Genomic DNA, 24625 nt, shown 5'->3' with positions numbered 1-24625 from the left:
TGAATTTGTTAGCCCTTTCTGGTTCAGATGAAATATTTGCAGGTTGCGTTTCACTCAATGGCAGGAAACACGCTGTCGAGCCAGATTTGCTTATCGAGTCGAGCCAGCTTGTTTTCAGTGTTTGAGTGGCTCTTGTTCTCTGGTGCTTCAGCTTCAGTCATCTGAGAAACTGCTGCAGTCTGATTTGAGCACAGATACAGATTTATTAATTTTTTTGACATTTATGTGTCATTGCATAGCATTTACTTATATTTTTCAAGAAAGCATAAGCACAGCTAAATTCTTGCACTTACAGGACAGTTCACTTGATGATATATCGCTAAGAACTTAAAGGAATAGTTAAACCAAATATGAAAATTTTCTAAAAATGTCCTCACCCTCAGATCATCCAAAATGTAGATGTGTTTGTTTCTTCATCAGATTTGGAGAAATGTATAGCATTGCATCAGTGTCTCAGCAATGGATGCTCTGCAGTGAATGGGTGCCGTCAGAATGAGAGTCCAAACAGCTGATAAAAACATCACAATAATCCACAGCACTCCAGTCCATCAGTTAACATCTGGAGAAGACAAAAGCTGAAACAAATCCAGCATTAAGAAGTTTTTAACTGAAAACCGATGCTTCCGAGTCCATAATACATAATAACGCTTCCTCCAGTGAAAAAGTGCATCTCCTGTTGATCAAAATCCAGCCACATATTCGTTTAGAGCTGTTTAGGCTTGTAAACGGTGCTTGATCTGTGCAGATTTCTCTACTGTTTCAGACCAGACCACTTTTTCACTGGAGGAAGCGTTATTATGGATTATGGACTTGTATTTTAGCCCAGGAAGCAACGGTATAAAACACCTTAATGATGAATTTGTTTCTTACTTTTGTCTTCTCCAGATGTTAACTGATGGACTGGAGTGGTGTGGATTATTGTGATGTTTTTATCAGCTGTTTGGACTCTCATTCTGACGGCACCCATTCACTGCAGAGCATCCATTGCTGAGACACTGATGCAATGCTACATTTCTCCAAATCTGATCTTGGATGGCCTGAGGATGAGCACATTTTCAGCAAGCTGTTTTTCATATTTGGCTGAACTATTTCTTTACCACAAATCCATGTATAACATAGTTCTAAACATCCATTAATATAGCTTCCTTTTCATCAGTCTCTTGGTTTGTGTTTAACAAATCCCAGAAGATTTACTCAAGGCTGGCATTAATCACTAGCTCAGGGCCGTCCACACACCCCACTGATCTAAAATTTTAGTTTGCACTTCAATAAATGCAACATACAACTTCTGAAGTTTAATTATTCATCACAGGTGTGTATGATTAACAATTAAACACTGTCCGCATGAGTCAACAGGCCTGATTTTTAAACATCTCTTACAATAAGCAATATGTTCACCATGCATCAGAAAAGAATCGTTAATGATTGATTGGATTTCTTTACAGGCCATGCTTTGCTGTTAGTAATGAGCTGTAAAGTTTGTGCACCATGAAATATCCCGTAAATGTAATTACAACGATTGTAAGTGCAACAATAAAGTTAAGGATGTATCGTGAGTTAATTAAAGTTGAGGATGATTGCAGATGTTTGTGTCAGATTAATCATTGTGTTGTGAAGGTGGAGGTATATTGAGAAACTTCCACAGAGCTGCATTACGCATCTCTCAAAATATTTTAAAGTTAACATCAAATCAAAATGCACTATTTTGCAGATCTTTGCCAAGCACTTTTATGATCCACTCTATTCTCGGTGGATAAAATCCAGCTTTTCCCATAACTGAATATTTTGTTTTACTCAAATTAAACTGGGAAATAAAGTATGGAAATAAATAAAGTTCAGTTTTAGTTCCACTTTTACTTTGTTTTTCATGATTGTATTATAATTTATAATAGTAAATGAAACCCCAGTGTATTAAAACAAAATAAAATAGAAGCATTTTCATTTTCAATTTCCTCCACTTATACATTGGAGCTGGTTTTAGGACAGTTTTGAGAAAAGGTTAAAGGTCACCACAGGGTTATGTCTGATCTGAAGGGTCAGCCGGGCAAACTGAAGTTTTTGAGATTTTAAGAGGTTTGTTTTAGCTTATTATTAGTGCTGCTGTCGATAGATTAAAAATAAACTAATTACTTACGCATTTGTCTGTGATTAATCACATATTAATATATTTATATTGTCATAATTTCACACTGAATCTCCACAACAAAGAAACAACAAATAAGTTTTTAAAGATATATTTTAAATGTGTGTTTAATAGCATCTTTTTACTAAGTAGCCTATTATTAATGAAGGCCAGTATCATTGATACCAATACTTCTACTGATGTCTCTATTAAAGGCATTTTCCCTTAATTTTAGTGATTAATTATAGCCTTTCAACATTACAGTATCATTATTTTTAACACAGGCTTTGAAAATAACAACTTGTAATTTAAGTGAACTTAAAACAATCTTCACATAATTTTTTATGCATAAACTCTAAATTGAATATAGATGAATCTTTATCTGAATCTGAAAAGTTGTTGTTTGATTTCCATCAATGACAGACTGCAGCAGCTTTGACTTTAAAAGCAGCGCTGTCTCTTTAAATCCTGACGCACCTGAAGCTGATCTGATACACATCCGGTTTTCTCCCAACTCTTTGTGGTCATTTCGGACTTTTTACCTCATTTGAGGCTGTGTTTACGAGGTCACTCACCAGAAACGGGCATTTTGACAAAATTGTGTGTTTTGTCCGTTGAAGCGCTTTTGGCGCGCTGCCCTAAGCGGCTTTCTGTACACAGAACCGAATTTACTTCTCTTTTGCATCTTATTGTGCTTGATAGTGTGTACTAGTCTACTGTAAAGGTCCTCGCACACTGAGTCCGAAATTTTCGTGTGTGTTTTTTCGTATTCGTCATCCTTTCCTATCAAAATGCTTGCTACGGATGCGAAAACGCAGAAAATCAAACCTGGTCTGAATTATTTTATTACTGCCGAAAGTTTCGGAGGCAGTGTGTAAACGTGATTGACACAACATGAGGTCGTATTTATTTTTAATCGTGTGAAAATTTCAGCCGATAATTTCGGACTCAGTGTGTAAAGACCTTAAAGGGATATTCCACCCCAAAATGAAAATTTTGTCATGTTGTTCCCATGTTGTTCCAAACCCGTAAAAGCTTAATTCGTCTTTGGAACACAATTTAAGATATTTTAGATGAAAACCGGGAGGCTTGTGACTGTCCCATTGACTGCATAGTAAATTGCACTGTCAAGGTCCATAAAAGCTTGAAAGATGTCGTCAAAGCAGTCCATCTGCCATCAGACGTGCAATCTGAATTTTATGATGCGATGAGAACACTTTTTGTGCGCAAAAAAAAAACAAAAAACGAGTTTATTCAACTTTTTCTTTTTCAAAATGTTGAATAAAGTTGATATTTTGTTTTTTGGTGATATTTTGTGTTGATATTTTGTGTTTTTAAAAAAAAAAAAAAATCGACTTTATTCAACTTTTTCTTTTTCAAAAAGTTGAATAAAGTTGATAATTAGTTTTTTCTTTCAAGCTTTTATGGACCTTGACAGTACAATTTACTATGCAGTCAATGGGACAGTCACAAGCCTCCCGGTTTTCATCTAAAATATCTTAAATTGTGTTCCGAAGACGAATGAAGCTTTTACAGGTTTGGAACGACATGGAGGTAAGTGATTAATGACAAAATTTTCATTTTGGGGTGGAGTATCCCTTTAACACTAGTCAAAGAATGTAAGAAATATTTTTAACACAACTGAAGAAAAAAATAAAAATAAAGAAGTAAAAAGCAAATGAGGCAATGGCCAAAAGTGCTGAAAACAAAGAGAGTTTTGCCCTGTAGTGGTAATTACCAGAGTGACAGATGGCTTGAGACGCCTGCGCTTCTGTGGTGAACAGAGCGACACACTTCACACGCTTATGTTTATCATTCACTCTGCATCTCAGTGCATCCTGAGCCAGACTCATTACACCGCGCCTCTCTCAATTGAGTTACAGGCAAATCTGCAGTCCTGAGTCTGTGTTTTGTATTAGATGATTGAACTCTTTTAATGACTCAATGCATCACGGTCAAATATGTTATTAAATACTGTTCAAATGTTTGGAGTCAGTAAGATTTATTCAAATAATACTTTTATTTTAAAAGATGCATTAAATTGTTCAAAAGTGGCATTTTAAAGTGTGACAAAAGATTTCTATTTCAAATAAATGCTGTTCTTTTGAACAACGAATCCTGAAAAAAAAAATATCACATGTTTTCAAAAATATAAAGCAGCACAACTGTTTTCAACATTGATAATAATCAGAAATGTTTCTTGAGCAGCAAATCAGCATATTAGCATGATTTCTGAAGGATTATGTGACACTGAAGACTGGAGTAATGATGCTGAAAATTCAGCTTTGATCACAGAAATAAATTACAGTTTAATATATATTCACATAGAAAATAGCTATTTTAAATTGTAATAATTGTTAAAATTTATATAGTATTTTTGATTTAAAATATTCAGCCTTGGTGAGCAGAAGACTCTTATTTTAAACACATTTAAAAATCTTGCCTACCCCAAATAATGTTAAATCAGAACAAAATGTTTTTTTAAAATTGTTTTAATGCCCAAATTGAGCAAATAAATAAATAAAATAAAAAATAAAAATACAAAATAATACACACACACACAAACATGATAAACTCACTCCACATAGTAGGACATCATGTCTTACTATCTCTCTTTTTTTCAAACAGAAGAAATATTTAAAAACCTTGTTAGAGATTCATTTTAAAATATAAACCTGGATATAAAAATGTGACAACTAGCCCCGGTCTGCCCTGTAACAGTTTTAAGTAACCCACTAGTGTCTCCTCTCATAGGCAGCCGTTATTCCGGTTGGCTCGGGCTGCGATCGGGACAGTTGGCGTCCGCTCCGCTGATGACAGATTTGGCAGAGACTGAACAGGAAGCCAGCAGAGCCATGTGTGATTAAACAGGAAACAGATCCAGGCGTGAGTGCATGAGTGGATCAGCGCTCGAGTGATCCGACAGTCTCCGGTGCCAAAACCCCTCCGAACACCAGGATCAATAGTGTGAATCAGAGCTTCAGGAACAGCTTTACAGAGCAGAGCCGTGGCCCTTATGCAGATCTATGATGACGGTTAACGCGGTAAATCTGAGTAAACATCTGTAAATCCTTTGTTATCAGAATTCACGTGTGCATTTATTGTATGCTTTGTCAGACTTTTTCATTTTATTTTTTATTTTTTATCCAAAACAACTTATTCAGTTCATATATGGTAATCGAACCCATGACCTTGATGTTGAATGTTTTTGGATTTATAGCTACTTTAAGTACGTTGTCACCTTTTGGGTTGAATGAAGAATTTGATAGTAAGCCTTTCTTATAAGATTTTATGTACTTCTTCATCTGTTTTCAGTATTGTTTGAATAGTTTGAAGAGTGATTACTGATTTGTATTTTCCTTGTATTGATTTGTATCTCTGTTGTTTTCTCTCTCTCTCTCTCTCTTCTCTTCCTTGTCTTGTGGGAGTAAGTCTACACTTACACAGTGATTGAACGTGCCTAATTAGTATGACCACCTGTTACTTATAAAGAGTTAAAAAGATTTGCACCTCAGTTTGTTATTTGTGCAATAAAAAATGTTGCAATAAAATATATTTTTATGGAGCAGTCCATTCAGTGTGCGGACATTACGTTTGTTCCTTTGCTATAATTAGAATTTTTTTGTCCTGCACCTGAGCCCTATTTGGGTTTGTGGGATGTATGCAACTTTCTTACACTTTGGCTTGATGTTGCTATGCCATGCTCTACTGTTTAAGCTTCACTCTAAGAAAAGTCTGTAAAAATGCACCCAATGGACTGTTTTTCTGTATTAATTTTTCACCTATTTTCTGTATTGATTTTTCACAGGCCTTTTATTTGAACTAATTTTACACATTGCATAGTGTGATTTAGGGCTGAAGGGAATATCTGTAAATGTAACATATTGGTAATTTTCTGCTATCATCTGTTTTTCTCTCTTTTTTTTTCAGTGCACAGGAATGCATTTATATCTGTGCTGAAGTAATAAGTATGGGACATTCTTGCTAAATAAATAAATAAATAGAAAGAAAGAAGGAAAATAAAATGAATGAACTTTATCCCCCCATGCAATTAATTTAAGTTCATTTGATTAAAATTATGTTTTTTTCACACATTCCTGTGTGACTTAATTACAGATCCACTTTCAATTTAGCTTGGCAACAAAAATTATTAATGTAGTCTCAGCACAAAATGTTTAGGTTAACTTAAATTTAAGTGGATTGAACATAAATGAAATTAAGACAAAATACCTATTTTAACAAAGTAATTTGAACAATCTGATTTTTTTTTTTTTTAATGTAGCCTATTTGATAAAAGCAGTAGACTGTAGAAGCTGAATTTCTGCTAATAATGTACTTGCTAAGTGCTTCAAATTAAACTGATCGTTCAAAGATTTGATGCCTCTAACTTTGAGAAATCCATAAAATCCCTCATGGTTCAGACTCCTGGAAGTAAAACCAATCACACAACTGCCGATTTCCTTCACGTTGTGAAGAACTGTCTCAGATCCTCCTAAAATCCTTTAGGAGCGATAAAAATAGACAGTTAGAGCTATGAAATGAATTGATGGGGAACGTTTGCGCTCAAAGAAAAACCTTAAACCTTTCGTTGCATATATTTAGTATCTTTGCAAATCTGAGCACATTGGTGAGATTTCTTCTGAAACTTTAGAAAGATTACAGATTACTAGTTTTTTGTTGTTGATGTTTGTTTGTTTCAGGAGAAACTTTTCAGACGCAGAAGCTCTCCATTTAATTGCATCGCTGTCCATGAAAACATTTTTTTTGAAGAAATTTAAAAGACACCCTTAGTGATTTTTTTTTTTTTCCTGTGGGAAAGCTTGTGTAACTAAACAAAAGCAGGCTGGAGATGTTTGTTTAGTTTATTGTGCATTATTAAAACAGATAAAAGCATCATGTCGGTGTAGAATCCGACTCTTGACCTGAACAGAGTTCTGCACTCATTTAGTTTCATTGTTTCTGTGAATGTGCATCAAACCCTGTGATTTGTTTTGTTTTTATGAATTACTCTACTTTATGAAACACAGTTTAGCACTTTACCTGCTTTACTTTTGCATCCCACAGCAAATTGTATTATGTAAAATAATGAGCTCTCAATAGAAGCTCGTTACAGGACATAGAGTTTCTCCACTGGCTTCTTACAGTACATTTTCTCACAATAAGGCCAAGAAAATCTTCTCCTGTAGCCAGTATAGAAAAGAAAGACCTTCTTTCAGTGAACCTGACAGAAATAATTAGCTGTAATGGATGGTCTGAAATGTGTGAAGTCATTAGTGTCTCCAGAAACAGAGTCTGTTAATAACAGATCTAAAAATAATGCTGTATGTTTGAGTTTGTGCACGTATAGCTTCTATAGAGAGCTGTATTGGGTTGTTTGCTGTACTTGCTGTTCCCCTCAGAGCTGTTCAATCCTTATCCCAGAAACATTGTGAACCGTGTGAATGTATGCAGGAAGAGACTGCATGTGTGCAGAATCACAACAATCACAAGCCAAGAGTGAAACGCCCTCAAACGTGACCAAAATCTTAAATGATTTCACAGTTTAGTTGTTTCCAAGTATTTTTGCAGCTTCTGATTTTCACTTGGAAACAATCTGCAAAGTGTCTTCTTTAAAAAGAGACCAAACTTAAGTCTATGCTTCAAAGCATTTGCGACAATAAGTGTCTAAAGGATAATAAATGGATCACAACTACTGCATAAATAAAATGTAGTACCATAAAACCCCTAAAAATACAAAATATAAAAAAAAAAAAAAAAAACATTATCGAACTAAAATATAGTAGATTACGGAGGGTTAGATTAAAGGAGCATTAGAGGGTTAAAAACTTGTACAACATATATGTAACCCTGGAGCACAAAACCAGTCATAAGTCGCTGGGGTATATTTGTAGCAATAGCCAAAAATACACTGTATGGGTCAAAATTGTCGATTTTTCTTTTATGCCAAAAATCATTAGGATATTAAGTAAAGATCATGTTCCACGAAGATATTTTGTAAATTTCTTACCGTAAATATATCAAAACTTAATGTTTGATTAGTAATATGCATTGCTAAGAACTTCATTTGGACAACTTTAAAGGCGATTTTCTCAATATTTAGATTTTTTTGCACCCTCAGATTCCAGATTTTCAAATAGTTGCATCTCAGCCAAATATTGTCTGATCCTAACAAACCATACATCAATGGAAAGATTATTTATTCAGATGATGTATAAATCTCAATTTCGAAAAATTGACACTTAAGACTGGTTTTATCGTCCAGGGTCACATATGGTCTAAGAAGTAACTTGTGATGGCTGAATCTAATTACCTATATACAAATGCAAAAATGATTGGAGACTTTTGTAAAAAAAAACAACAACTTTTCAGCTGCTCGTTTCTATGCTTGTTGATAGTTGTACTGTATGTCATGTGGAAGAATAATCTAACATCTATCCTACTTTCTCCTCATTACTTCACTGCGAATGGATATAAAACAAACATTGTAAATGTGTATCTAGTTTATGTCAGAACATTGTAAAAGTTCAGGATGATTCATTTTTATGCTTAATATCAATAGATGTAGGCTGTCTGAATTCTGAAAGCTGCAGTTTTCATAGTATATCAGACTTTTAAGTTCAAAATCTCAAGGAATATTTGGTTTTTCTTGATATGAGCCCTTTAACCAAGTGGGAAACAAATAATTTTTTTCATACTAGAAGTTCAAGACATTTAGTATTTAGGTCATTTGCAGTATTTAAAGGGATAGTTCACCCAAACATGAAAATGTGGTGTTAATTTACTCATCCCCTGGCCATCCAAGATGTAGTTGAGTTTGTTCTTCAGTAGAACAGTAAGGAAGATTTTTAGCTGAAACCGTGGTCTTTGGTGATTCATAAAACGCAATGACTTCCATCACTTCGAGAGTCAAAAAAGCACATTAGGCAATACAAAATTAATACCCGTTGTGGTCTTATGAAGAGAAACGATTGGTCTGTGCAAGAAACTGAATGTTATTTACAACATTTAATCCAGACAAACAGTCCAGAGTCATGTCTGGTTCACAAACGAATCATTCTTTTGAATCCCTTCAAGTTATTTCATGCATATAGAAAATCTGCATACTGTGACATCGCAGTAAATCATTTCAGTACTTGCATTTTAAATTCAGAGTGGTACTTGAAGAAACTCCAGTCTCTATGAGCAGTAATAGTGATGCTCACTTTATCAAACACAAGACTCGATATTCTGTGTGCGGCACAGCATCAAAGCTTTGAAGTGTTTCAGTCGTCAGACGGATCCTTCAAAGCTCAGCCTGCTGTCGGGAGGCACTGGAGGTGGAGGCGTCCTTTATTAGACGACATTGAGGAGTTCATCCATATTTCTTAAACGACTGCGACGCGCTCTTATCAGGGGCGAGTTCTCCTCTCTCGTGCAGCAGCTGTGAGAACTGGACCAGCAGGAGGACGGGCGGATCTGTGCTCTTCCTGATTGATTAGCAACCTGTGGAGCTTCTATCGTCTTTCACACGTCCCTGCTTAAGAAAACATGATCTCATTCACTCTGCTTAGAAATCCAGTATATCAAGTAGGGGAACCCAGTATGCAGTAAAACGGTGAATCTTACAACGAAATATCCATATTTCATGTACATTTTTAAACATTTATGTTCATGCATTTGCCAGACGCTTTTATCCAAAGCGACATACATTGCATTCAAGATTATACCAGTTCATGCATTCCATGGGAATCAAACCCATGACTTAGGTGTTGCAAGCATCATGCTCAACTGTTTGAGCTACAGGAACACCACAAAATCAAAATTAGGAAAGATAGAAAATGAATCCTATTTTTAGGATTTTTGCATTATATTATTTTTTACGACAGTATTTTCCCTCAGTTTCCCCCTTAAATTCTCATTAAATCAGAATGGGAATTCTCAAAAAATCAGTTTCTTAATAAATATCCAGATAGCATCTTTTCAGCTGCAATATTAAAATCATTATAAATAAAATTATGCATAATTGAAAACTCATTTTTAATGAGAAAAAATAATTAAATGAGGTTAAAAATAATAAAGTTGTCATAATTTCTCAAACAAATGTGATTTACGTACAGTATTGCCTTTAATGTGCATGTTTTTATAATATATTTTCTCATTATTTAATTTTATTATTGTCGTGCATTTTTATGCATGTGTGGTTGTAATGTGACTACAGCTGACAACTGCTAAATTTTCTTGTAAATCTAATGAATAACAAACTAAAATAAAATACAGTTTTACTACTGCTATTATTATTATTATAGATCATTGACAATTTCTTATGTCTTATGTTATAACTAAAACATTAATGGCCTATTTAATTCAATGTGTTGCTTGCCATTTCTTTGTAATTGTTTGTAAAATTAACAAACAATTTCTGAGTGCAAAATTTTTATACCAGTTTTTTTTTTTTAAACCCAAGCTTATTGAAAAAAATGTGTTGCAAAATATTACATTGCTTCTTGCATGTTTTTTTTTTTTAAGTTAAATGTCCAGTGATGGCATTAAAGCATGTTCAATTGTATCCAAAACAGATGGATGTGAATCTGGCAACGTTTTATTAATTTAGGAGATTCACTCATACAGTATATGTAAATGCATTTGTAACTACTGAAACTTTGCCGTGTGAATGTGGTGACCATGTCATGATGTCCTCTGTGAAGACGAGACCTTTATTTCCTGATGGAATGATAAACTCAAACATATTCAGAGGTGCGACCGTTCCTGTCCTTGAAAGCAATTATTACAATCCATAAATATGCCGAGTGGCGTTCGCAAACACGTCTCATTGAACTGTCAAATGAATGTCGACACACCCGGAACAGATGAAAGTGAAACGACATTTGAAGTCCTTGTCATTTGAACAGATGCTAAAAGACTTCTGCAATGTGAACGGGAGCTTCGGGTCGCAACCGACATTAAGTCGTCTCTGTACTCTTGGTAATGCATCTCTTTCTGTCTTTTTCTCCTTGTGTTTATGAGCAGATCATTATGAGCTGGCGCGAGAATGCGGGTTGAAGGTTAATGTCTTTTGGCTGCTTGTGTATGTACAGTATGTTTCTCTGTGCTTGATGAAGCAGGACAGCTCTCTTCCTCGAGACATGTCCAATAAGGACAAACAGCCGTCTGAGAATCGCTGCGAGACCAATGACACCGGAGCGTTTCTTCCCCAAGACGCTTCCTGAATTAGAGAACTTTGTGTCTGTTTTCTGAGGCAAATGTCCTAATGGCTGATGCAGGAAAGCCTCCAGAGCAGCTCGGCCTTAATATCACTGAAAACAAGACCCGCTTTAGTCTTCTGTCCTTAGCCAAAATAGTATGAACATTGGAAGGAGATATGTGTATTTTTGCAAGCCAACATTAATGTTTTTATCACACCTCATGGGAAAGAAAAGATGAGTTTGTTTCTTCATCAGATTTGGAGAAATTTAGCATTGCATCAGTGTCTCAGCAATGGATGCTCTGCAGTGAATGGGTGCCGTCAGAAGGAGAGTTCAAACAGCTGATAAAAACATCACAATAATCCACACCACTACAGTCCATCAGTTAAACATCTTGTAAGAAACAAATCCATCAAGACGTTTTTAACTAAAATATGAGTCCATAATAACTAGTGGTGTCAAAATCAGCGCGTTAACGCAGGCGATTAATTTTTCCAGTTTAACGACGTTAAGACGCACTCTCCAACTTAAAGGGGTCATCGGACGCGACATGCACTTTTACAAGCTGTTTGAACTGACATGTGTGTTGGCAGTGTGTGTACACAACCACCCTTTAATGATAAAGATCCACCCAGTGTTTTTTTTTTTTATCTCGTTAAATCATTTCCCTTTTCTCAAATCGAGCCGATCTCAGATGCCTGTCTGTGTGACGTCACACCGACTAAGGCCCCTCCCACGATAGTTTGATTGACAGTAGCGTTTCAGCACAGACTGGACTGGTGTCTTACTTTAGACCCGCCCTGAGTGAGCTGTCATCAGTCTGCCATTGTGTCACCAATCCTAAGCGATTGAGGTATTCTGTTGTTGGATGTAATAATGAACAAACAGTTGTCATTTACTCTCAACATCTGAAGATGCAGTGGATGTTTGTTTTTGAAGGGAATGCTCCCCTAATCTACCTAAATGCGTCTATCTTCGCACGAATCATTCGTGATCCAGCTTCACCTCCTGAAGAAGTGAGTGTAAGGTTTTTTAACGAATCTTTGCAAATCGCCTTTCCTAATAATGTCATAATTAGCAAGCTTCACGATGAATGCGGCTAAAGTTTACCGTATCTCAGAGAGCGGCTCGGAAGGGAGGGGCGGGGACAGCAGAGCTCATTAGCATTTAAAGCGGCATGCAAGAAATCAGCTTGCTGTAGACAGAGCTGTTTTTGACAGGGTAAAAACGGTGTTGTTTTACACTACCATTGAGAAATTTTAACCAAACTATGTTACAGACTTTTCATTAAGACCCCAAAGAATCATGTCAACTTGTGGAAAATGGGCGTCCGATGACCCCTTTAACCTCAGTGGCAGGTGCTAGTCAAACGGTACAGGTGACGGGGAGCCTCAGTAATATAACAGTGAACTGAGGTTAGATGAGATTTTGTCAGGCCATATGTCAGTAAAAACTCATTTTCCTGTCATGTCAGCCGTTATACTGTGCTCTTAGCTCTTCAATTGCATGCACAAATACGGTAGCGCGCGCTGTATCATTTCATATTAAAGTGCATATGAAATCACGAGCATGCGTGTCAGTAATAGCAAGTAAAAGTATAGCAGCCAAATAACCTAATAACTCATCTACTGTGATTCTGTTCATCAAAGAACAAGAAAAAAGAGGAAATCAGTAACTTTTGTAGCTTTAAGGATTCATCTATATTTAATTTAGTATTTTGATAACTTTATTAAATTTCTGTATATTTCCTATTTGCTGAAGGGCACAGGAAATATGACATTTATTACAATAGGTTGTAATAAATGTGAAGGTGTATGTGAAGATTGTTTTAAGTTCACGTTAAATAGAAGTTGTTATTTTTTAAAGTCTAATAAATGTAAAAAATTGATCGCTCTAAATTATACTGAATGCCTATATTCAATGGTTAAATATTAGGAAAAAAAGAACAATTTCTTAGACACATCAGTATTGGTATCAGTGATACTGGCCTTCCGTCATAAAAAAAGATGCCATTAAGCAAATATTAAAAATATACTGTCTTTATGTTGTTTCTACATTAATTAGATTGAATGTGAAATTATTGCAATATGAAAGTATATTTAAAAACTTTAATGTTAGGTGGGATTAATCATGATTAATTTCCGAAAAAAAAAAAGTGTGATTAATTTGTTAATTTTTTTAATCAAATTGCCAGCACTAATAGTAACGCTTCCTCCAGTGAAAAAGTGGTCTGAATCAGGAGAGAAATCTGCACAGATCAAGCACCGTTTACGAGCCTGGATTTTGATGAGAGAAAACAGGAGATGGATTTTATCTCTGGAGGAAGGATTTTGGATTTATATTTTGGCTTGAAGCAACAGTTTGAAGTTGACAGCATCTTAATGCTGGATTTGTTTCTGCTTTTGTCTTCTCCAGATGTTAACTGATGGACTGGAGTGGTGTGGATTATTGTGATGTTTTTATCAGCTGTTTGGAGTTTCATTCTGACGGCACCCATTCACTGCAGAGCATCCATTGCTGAGACACTGATGCAATGCTACATTTCTCCAAATTTGATGAAGAAACAAACTCATCTACGTTTTTAATGGCCTGACCATGAGTAAACTTTCAACAAATTTTCATTTTTGGGTGAACTATTCCTTTAACTTTGTCTCAGATGTTTCTCCAAAATTTCTCTCACTATATTGTCTAACTATTGCCTTTATTATGTCCATTTTTTCTTCTAAGAACTTTTAGGAGAAATGATTGTGACAAAGTTGATATTTGAAAAGCCATGAGCTTTAGAGAGCAAACTCTGAGCAATATAATGTTTATCTGGACCTTTGTAATGTATAAGTGTGTCATTCAAAGGCTAGGAGAATCTTGAGTCTATGTCTCATGTCATCCTATCCGCCCCACTTCAAGATTTTTCATAATATGCTGTAAGCAGACAGTTGAAGGGCATATGCAAAATCAATCTCCACCTGCTCGTGTTTGTCCTCGGCTCTGAGCAGATTCATGAATCACAGCATGTGCTGTTTTTGACAGAAGGGAGTGTTGGATTCGTCTGTGTATATTGTGAAGAGTTTACAAAATTGACTGCCATATGAACGTACAACGATGTGAACCCTCCAAACCAAAGTAGTTGGTTGAGGCATTTCAAGTGCAATATATTTATTTGGTTTTGGTGATTTGGGCTCTAAAAGTCTTTTTAAAGGTAAAACATAAATAAATAAAGATTCCAATTTTTTTTCTTCTTTTTTATGTTGCAATGACCACCATTTTGGTTCAGTGAAAAGACCTTTAAAGAACGTTTCATAATTTAAAGAACCTTTTTGTGCAACAAAGAACCTTTATTTTAAATGTGCAGAGAAACTTTTTCTGAGAGATTATTCCCTCCCCATATGACAAAAAATATATTTTCAAATATATTTTTAAATGGCAAAAAATATATATTTGCTACAGTATGTTACAAAATATATTTATAGAAAAATATGTTCTACCAATATGTTTTCTTGGACATTTTTTTTGTGCATATTTTCGAAAATATATTTAAAAAATATGAATATGATTTTCAAAAGCATTCCAAAATATATTTTGCCCTCCATATATTCAAAAATACATTCACATGTCAAATTAGACTTTTTCCCCCTTGTCTATAACATGTGTGAAGTGAAGTGAAGTGTGTACATGAAGTGTAATTGTAGGCTACTGTAAGATTTGAAATGTATTTTCTTGCCCCTGAAATACATTTTGAAATATATTTTGGTATATAAAGGTTGAATATTTATTTATTTATTTTATTTATTTTGTCATATGAGCACAGCTCAGGACTTTTATTGTAGTAAAAAATTCAGATGTTTCTTTTAAAATCTTTTAAGAATTTGATGAAACATGTTTGAGTTCATATTGAGATCTTAGCAAAAGTCTTTAAGGGAAACAATTTTTCTTCCCCATTGAGACTGAATGAAGTGGATGTGTTAGAAAAAATAATTAACATTTAATAAAACACGGCTGAATGGGCGGGATGAGCTTCGTGACGATAATAAATCACACAAAATCTTGTAAAATCTGATCTGCTGTGGTTGAAAGACGCGGTCGAGGCCAAAGGGGAAAACCGTGGGTCAGCAAAAACAAACACAGAGCGAGTTGGTATTCAGCTGCATTTGTAAGAGAGACAGCAAACGCCTTCAACATTACTCTAAATCTTCTCAAACAGGCCTCTTTCCCTTTGAGCTGCCGCTGAGAGATTGACGACCGGGTCAGAGCTTCACTATAGACCCACGGGAACTGAAATATTGGCTGATTGCTGGTTTGGTGATTATGGTTTTTAAGATGTCAGTTTTTATGGTCAAAGACATGAGGAGCATCACCCACAGCACTCGGAGGCTGAGATACAGCGTTTCCATAGCAACTGCCTCCCATGCATCCGAGGCTGCAGTCAAATGGCTGCGTGTAAATGCATTGAATATGGTATACTGACTCAATAATTCATTGAGCTCTGAGCGATGAGTTCTATAAAATCAGTATTGCAGAAGCATACAGGTCTGTCCCAGAGGTTTCTCTCAATAAAACTGAGCAGGTACGCAAGAAAAGTAAACATTTCCCAATGTACCGTGTTAATATGAAGGAATTTTCAAGGTGTTTTCGAAATACCTGTATTTTTACGCACTCCATTGTGTTTTAGGCTTAAAGAAAATATCCATAAACTTAACAGATAGCACCTTTTATGTTTTCTATGGATTTTTTTTTTCTTGCAAATGTTCTCTACACATATGAAGGTAAAACTGGGGCCCATTTTGATGGTGATGTTTTCATTCACTATTTTTGAAAGTGTATTATTTATGAAGTGAAAACTTCAGACCTCTGGAGCTGGATTTTAATTTATTTTGTTTAAACCAGTGATGATGCTGTATTCGGCTGATATTCAGTGGATATGTCAACATCGGCGCCATCTTGGAAAGGTCAACGCTTCATGTTTATAACGTACACAATATAGTTTGTGCCATTAACTTTATAATTCATTATATACTTTGGTTTTTTGATGTTCATTGCTGGTAAATTTTCATAATTCAATTTCAAATTTCCATTAACAATTACTTATGACCAGTACTTTTTCCATTAAATTTACGGACATTTCCTTTAACCCTAAGATACAACACAATGTAAAGTGTAATTCAAAATACGTGTAAAACAACTGTAAAAATCAATATGGAAAATATTAGAAGTACTTTGGGCTTAAATATATCTTAAAGGATAAAAAAGGTTATTGTTTGTTTAAATGACAATCAGAGCAGTGTTTGTCTGGCTCAACGATAACATTAAAGAAGTGGGGACTACACATTTTTGTTTACTTTAATATACAGTAAATGCTATATATATATAAAAGTTTACTCAAGTTATTTCAATAAATTATTAAATGCATCTGTTATGTTACGAATTATATTATTCTGCATAAATATCTGCACACTTGTAAATAACATATCTGAACATTCATTTAAACAAATACATTTTTTTGTGTACACTTTTATATCTGTATATAGTGCATTATTTAATTTTCTGTTTTTTTTTTTTTCTCTACTGTGTTATTCCTATGTATGTTTGCACTATATCCGTACTTTCTTCTGCAGGAAGCTCCTGTCGTCAAGTCAGATTCCTTGTGTGTGTAAACATACTTGGTAATTAAGCTTTCTGACTTCTTACATATGTGACCCTAGACCACAAAACCAGTCATAAATAGCATATTTGTAGCAATAGCCAACAATACATTGTATGGGTCAAAATGATAAATTTTTCTTTTATGCCAAAAATCATTAGGATATTAAGTAAAGATCATGTTCCATGAAGACATTTTGTAAATTTCCTGCTGTAAATATATCAAAACTTAATTTTTGATTAGTAATATGCATTGCTAAGAACTTCATTTGGACAACTTTAAAGGCGATTTTCTCAATATTTAGATTTTTTTTGCACCCTCAGATTCCAGATTTTCAAATAGTTGTATCTCAGACAAATATTGTCCGATCCTAACAAACCATACATCAATGGAAAGCTTATTTATTTAAAAAAATTGACCCTTATGACTGGTTTTGTGGTCCAGGGTCTCACATTATGGAAGCTATAGTATGACTGCCAATCAAAACAGCAAAACAATTATGTTGCACCTTGATAACGTCATGTAGTACAAGAACATTTGACCAATTTTCTCTTTAATCGATTGTCAATAACATGCTAATAGTCAATGCAGAATCTATGTATTTGTATCTATGGTCTTAACATCTCTTGTGCAACGTGGATTATTTTGAATGCAAATTGTATTTCCCTCCTGCTCTCCGCTAGCGTGCAAAAGAGCACAAAGACGTCACGTGACCTGTCTCTCAGAGCGCCATTCTGGATCCGTGAACAGCTTCCTGTTCACCAGCAGCATTTCAAAGACTTCTGAAGAACTGACAAACGCTCCCGTCTCAAAATGTGCTGTCATCTTATGTGTGCCAGTCACATCCAGAGCCTGTTACCACATACTGTGAGGAGATCCGTCGCTGTTCCGAAGCCAACAGCAAATACTGTCATGGAGCTGCATATCCCTTACGAAAATTAACCATGGTTTAATTATAGTGAAAGTGTAGTAACTATGTCCTTTTTTTTGGGTGTATTAATTATCATTTCAATAACCACAGTTTTACTACAAATACCATGGTATAACTATGGTTTTTCGGTTTTATTTGTAGTAAAACCTTGGTTAATTTTCATAAGTGATCTTGAACCAGATTTATACATTGTACTGATTTTTTTAAATCATCAATAAAGGCAACGTACCTCTGAGATATACACAGTATAATATGATGTATGCATGTGTAGTTTGCCTGTATTGTTGATAAAACGTGTAGAATTTGGCGAGCAGTCAGTGTGTTTAATTGAAAATAACGTCAATGCAATTTCTTATTTTAAATTTGGGATAACCTGGCCATGTCTTTGTGAAATTAACCCTTTGACTTCCTCTGTGAGGCCTGAAAGTTTAATGATAAACCATCGTTCAGTGCTGATAGAGAATGTTGCTTTCCTTAAAAATGCAAACGAGACCTTTGTTACAATTTCTCACTAAATATATTTACATGACATACAATTTGCCATCAGTGCAATACATAGGAATGTTGCATAAATACCAAATGTTAAACTTTTTCCTCTGTAAACAAAAATAAATGAGATGACGGCAATCAATGTGACTCTTCTGTAAAGCAATATTTACCACGCTCATACCAGATAAAACAACTCCACAGAAATCATCCCGAAATCGGCCCATCGACAACTGATTCAGCAATACTAGAAACATAATGTACAGTATGTAGCACGTGTACATAGTATATACTGATTTCCATACAGATCATGGATTGCTTTTGTATGAACATTTTCATATAACTTTGGCAGTTTTTCTTCTTTTTTTAAGAATCAAAGTAGTTTGAAAAAATAAAAAGATGATATCAAACAGTCAACAAATGTGATGTAAGCTTGCCTTTCACAGCCCATGTTCACAGTGATAATTCAGAAAGGCTGAAAGCCTATGGTAAAAAAGGAAACGTAAAGCAACTAAACCTACGAAAAACAAACAAAAAGAACATCCCACCCCTCCTGCCTGGACTGGCAGCACTCGAGGTGGTTTTCATTGTTGTCAACGACTATAAAATTACAAACACTTATGAAGAGATTCGTAGCAGTCATCGCCATTTTAAAAAATGGTCTCTTTTTAAAGTGGACTCGAATACAAAACGTTGGAGGGGAGCGGGTCTGAGCCGATGCCCACAGTCACTGCGAACACATGGGAGAGAGACGTCACCAAGAAAACGAGACATGCACCACCAGTGCCGTGTGTTAAAAACGCAAAAAACGAAACGAACGAACAAAAAAACGGTGCGGGAATGAAGACAAACAAAACCGCTACACACTTAAAAAGGGATGATATACACCGGACAAAATAATCGAGCAAATTTAGAAAGATACCAACTTCACCAATAATTCATATGCATTTGTATTTAGTCTATTGTTTTTTTTTTGTATTTTTTTGTATTTTTTGTATTTTTTTTAAACTCATCAGGTTTGGCACTTTATCTGAACAAATACGATATCTGTTCAAAAAGACTAATCGTCATACAAAACTGTCTCTTGAACATAATTTCGTAGAATATAATATTTGATAGAGAGCATACGGTAGGTAAACACTTTTGTACGTACTTGTAGTTTAAAATGAACATTCCAACAGATGTTTTACACACATGCACAAAAACAAACACAACCGCTCTTCTCTACGACACTTCCTCGGCCGACCGCGTGTCTGATTTGAGACGTACGAACTCTTTGGCCACTTCGTCGTTGGTCCTTTGCGAGAGTATTCTCATGATGGTCAGGCCGGTTTCGTCCATGGTTACGCTCCTGGCGAGCGGATAGCAGGCGTTCAGGCTGCCCTTCTCAGCCAGTTCTCTGAGCTGCAGGACCGTCATGCCGATGATTCGGTCCTCTCGGGCGAAGCAGTAGTCCTTCACGGAGATGTGAAGCTCGTAGGCCTCTGGACCGTGTTCATTACTCAGCACGCTGGATGGAGAAGGCACAACAACATTTATGTTAATTCGCATAAAATTTGACTTTTTGATTAAGTATTAAACAAACGTTCCGGGTTTAACACTCATTGCAATTCAACTAATCCTTTCAACTAAAACTGCACACAATGCACTCTTTGGAGCACGTTATTAAACCCAAATGTCATCCGCTGGAACGCACTTACGACTTTTTAGTTTTAAATATGGATATTTTTCTTACACAAACACATCGCTTCGCTTAACCCCGGAGCCGTGTGGAGTACTTTTTATGATGGATGGATGCACTTTTTTGGGCTTCAAAATCGACCCCCATTCACTCCCATTATAAAGCTTGGAAGATCCAGGACATTTTTATATATCTCCGATTCTATTTGTCTTAAAGAAGAGGCTTGAGGTTGAGTTAATTTCCATTTTTGGGTGAACTACCCCTTTAACATGGTTTATGCATTAAGTGATATTACAAGATTAAACTCTGCAGAAGAGCCAAGAATATGAACGCAATGCTCAACGTTTTACGTTAAGCATGTACCTCCCACTGTAAAAAGTGTATTAATCATGTATTAATCATGTAAAAATATATTATATATACATATACAAAATATATTAACATGTATTAATCTTTGTTAATGTTAGTAATAATACACTGTAAAAAAAAATGTAAATTTTAAGGCAACCAGCTTCAGCAGATTTTTGAGTTTTCTTAACTTGTCGTTTTAAGTTTATACAACAAAAATTTGAGAATCTCCCACAAAAATAAGTTGAGCAAACTCAAAAATCTGCTGAAGCTGTTTGCCTTAAAATTTTAAGTTGGCTCAACATTTTTTTTTTTTTTTTGCCGTGTAGTGATATAGTTAGTGATACTCTTTTCTTTGATTCTTTGATGAATACAAAGTTAAAAAGAACAGCATTTGTTCAAAATAGAAATCTTTTCTAACAATATAAGTCTTTACTATGACATTTATTCATTTAACACATCCCTCCTCAATAAAAGTATTAATTTCTTTAAAAAAAAGAAAGAAAGAAAAAATTACTGACCCTAAACTTTTGAATAACATTGCATATTGTAACTAATAATTGCATATTTATTTTTTAAATAAATACTGTTCTTTTTAACTTTGTATTCATCAAAGAATAAAAGAAAAAAGCATCACATGTTCCAAAAAACAATATTAAGCAGCACAACAGTTTCAACACTCATAATAAATCAGCGTATTAGAATGATTTCTGAAGGATCATGTGACACTGAAGACTGGAGTAATGATGCTGAAAATTCAGCGCTGCATCACAGAAATAAATAAATAAATTAAAGTATATTAAAATAGGAAACCAATATTAGAAATTGCAATAAGATTTCACAATATTACTGTTTTTTCTGTATTTTTGACCGAATAAATACAGCCTTGATGAGCAGAAGAGACTCCCTTAAAAACTTTTGAGCGGCAGTGTATATATACACATACACACACTTTTGAACTTACAAATGCGTTAGTAAATGAACATTAAGATAATTAAATTCCAGAGAAGTATTGTTCATTATTAGTGCATTAACTAATGCATTAACTAATGTTAATATATGAGAACTTATTGTAAAGTTTTCCCCATATATTAATCCAGTATTTCAACTACTGTCATCACCATGTTAAGTTGTTAACTTAATAACTTTTGCATTATATGCATAATGACATCAGAAAGGTTTTAGAAGAAAGAGACCAAAAGGCCACAAGTAGTCCATTCGCTTAAAGTATAATTTATGCATTTAAAAGTTCAAATAATGCACATATTTGTACATAGGAATTAACATAAATATGAGCTTTACATTTCGACCCTTCAGAATGTCTCACCTCATGGATGTCCAAGTGTTTTAACACATGAGTGGTACTTGTATGTTGAAGACTCCAGTCAAATCAGCCTCAGAAGCTACTGTATTTTATTGTACGTAAAGCTGACTGAATATTACTCATTTTATCATGCCAACCGCCCTATTGACCTCTTTTGCTAGTTCACATTCAACTGCATGGCTGGCGGTGAATAGAGCATCTCTACAATGACACGCGTAACCTTTGCACGATGCTGCATTCACGCTTTCTGCATTCAGAAAGTCCGAGACGACTGTTGCATCAGCCAGCACAACATACACAAAGATGTTTGTCCAGTGCATGAATGTAAAATCTTCTCCACAGGCATGCCTTTATATCAGATGTGTTTGTAAAGCAGCGTTTCTGTAACCCAGTCAGCTTAATGTTTATCTGACACAGAAATTGCATCGACGGAGAGGAAAGCGCCACACAGGAGCTCTTTTATGTTTCCACGCAAAAACGGCTTAAGACTCCATTAAGCTAAAAGGCCCTTAATATCCAAAGGTGGGCTTTGAGTTCATGCTATTTTACGTGCGCTCTAAGAGAAAGGTTAATTCAGTGTGTCATTGAGTTTTCCATTACATTTTACTCGCTGGCTTTGAACACCATTGAAACACCAAATGCTGGTCTTTTTGTTGGGTCAACTGTTCTGGAAAGCCTTTCTCAATTATCTTTTCCTTCACAAGCCTAAAATGAGACTGTCAGGAGTAAATCTTCACGTTGGTTTCTGTGCTCTTGTTCGAGTGCATTTGTGCAGCTTAAAGACGATCAGTCAACGCCGCTGAGAAAAGCCAGGAAGCAGACGAGACGATCGCTGATGTCGAATGCTCTATTTACAGTCAGACGTGATTCATTTATTTCACGAGCAAAAGGGTCCAATAATAGGAGATAAAATGAGATATATTCGGCTGCTCCATGAGCTCAATATATAATATAAAATATCTTTTATTAGGCTACTGAGTTTTACATTGATCTTTCAAAAGTTTGATTCATTTCTTTCTGTAAAACTTTTGAAATGAGGGCACGATGACTGAGAGAAATAGGGTTACGGAGGGAATAATAGCGATCACGTATCTAATCACCACTCTTTATCCATTTACTAGTCATTTTCAGTAATATATAATCCTGTGGGATTCACATCCAACTCTTAGAAATCAATTCTGTAATGGTATCAGTGATGATACTGTGACACCTTGACATACGTTACCATTCAAAAGTGCTTTTACTCAGCAAGGACGCATTCAATTCATCAGAAGTGACAGTAAAGACATATAATGTTACAAAAGATTTCCGTTTCAAATAAATTCTGTTCTTTTCTTTTTTATGCATGATGGTTTCTGCAAAAATATGAAGCGGCACAACTGTTTTCAACATTGATAATAATCAGAAATGTTTGTTGAGCAGCAAATCAGCATATTAGAATGATTTCTGAAGATCATGTGACACTGAAGACTGGAGAAATTATGCTGAAAATTCAGTTTTGCATCACAGAAATAAATTACAGTTGAACATATGAAGAGTTTGTGAAGTTGTCAAAAATCATGTTTTTTAATCATGTTATCATGTTTTTATTGTGTTAATTAGTTGCATTTTTTTTTGTGGTTATTTTTACTTAATCAAAATAACCCAACTGCAGTTTGATTGAGATAATTTTGAATGCACAATGAAAAAACATAATTTTTGAGTTATCTGTATTTGCAAATTAACTCTTTATATATTCATAAAGAAAACAGTTATTTTAAATTATAATAATATTTAACATTTTTACTGTATTTTTTTATTAAATAAATGCAGCCTCGGAGAGCAGACGTTCAAAAATTAAAAATCAAGTTTATGTTACTGAACATGGACAGTGCTTTTCACACCATATATTAGTAAATATCCCCAAAAAAACATGGTATTGCATGGTTCCATCTCCATACTTTTTTATGTCTTTAAGTACACAACAACTGCTATGAATATAAACTATAGGCAGGTTCAGTTCCTATATGAAATGAATACTCACTACTGGAATGTTTCGTTGAATTTTGGAGACCAGTTGTTATTCTTGGTTTTGGTGCTAAACTTGCGTTTCTTGTCAGCCAGGTGCGGGCCGATGGCGTTGATCTCCACGAAGGGCCGAAACATGGCGTTCGTCTGCCAGTTAATATTGTTCACACCCACAACTGCAGAGGAAGAGGATGCTCTTGAGTTATATCAGAAAACACGAGAGAGTCATGTTTAATTATATGACTCCTATCAGAGTCACATGATCAGGCACAAGGAAGATATTCAGACCTGCTTACACTGGGGAAAGGACAAAAAATGGTATAGGATTTACTGTGAAATGATTTTCTAGTCATTTAGTAAATTTAAAAAATAATTACAAAGAAATAGCAAAACACTGAATTAAACGTGAAATTTAGAATTTTTGAAGCCCATTTCTGCCACAGAATAAAACACATTTATATCTCACAATTCAGACTTTTTCCTCACATTTCTGAATTTCTATGTTCAAATACTACTTTTTTTCCTCTCAGAATTGCAAGTTATAAACTCTAAATTCTGACTTTCTTTCTCACAATTCTGCATTTCTATCTCACAATTGAGTATATAACTCACAATTCTGAAAAAAGTCATAGTTGTGATATAAAATCAGAATTGTGAGAAAAATTTCAGAATTGTGAGATATGAACTCCAAATTGTAAACGAAAAAAAGTCAGAATTGCCTTTATATTTTTAATTTTTTTTCCAGCAACAAGCTTCCATAATAAAGACTGAAATGTTATTTTCATATAAAATTAACTTAAATGATATTGTAGTAAACTAGATCACATGCTGTATTATAAAACATAATTATGGCTGACTGGATGAGGCAAATATGATCTTTTAATTTTCTATTAATGCACCAAGGTGCTC

The 24625-nt window shown here is 34.8% G+C and overlaps 1 protein-coding gene and 1 long non-coding RNA gene across 2 annotated transcripts in view; one reads left to right on the top strand and one right to left on the bottom strand.

Annotated features, from left to right (window-relative positions):
• LOC131523939 (uncharacterized) overlaps positions 1-5600 on the top strand; it is a 65690-nt gene extending 60090 nt beyond the window's left edge. The window contains exon 4 of the long non-coding RNA XR_009266885.1: positions 4877-5600. This is a non-coding gene — a long non-coding RNA (uncharacterized LOC131523939). The remainder of the gene's footprint in view (positions 1-4876) is intronic.
• Positions 5601-18352: 12752 nt separating this feature from the next.
• LOC131524658 (protein unc-13 homolog C-like) overlaps positions 18353-24625 on the bottom strand; it is a 169715-nt gene continuing 163442 nt past the window's right edge. The window contains 2 exon segments of the mRNA XM_058751895.1: positions 18353-19866; positions 23733-23892. Of these exon segments, the coding sequence (XP_058607878.1) occupies positions 19581-19866; positions 23733-23892 (446 nt within the window). The 3' untranslated portion in view covers positions 18353-19580.

This window comes from Onychostoma macrolepis, chromosome 18 (genome assembly GCF_012432095.1).
Source record: "Onychostoma macrolepis isolate SWU-2019 chromosome 18, ASM1243209v1, whole genome shotgun sequence".
In the NCBI taxonomy this organism is placed as follows: Eukaryota; Metazoa; Chordata; class Actinopteri; order Cypriniformes; family Cyprinidae; genus Onychostoma; species Onychostoma macrolepis.
The sequence above is the reverse complement of the archived record's forward strand: the minus strand, read 5'-3'. Positions and strand labels throughout refer to the sequence as shown.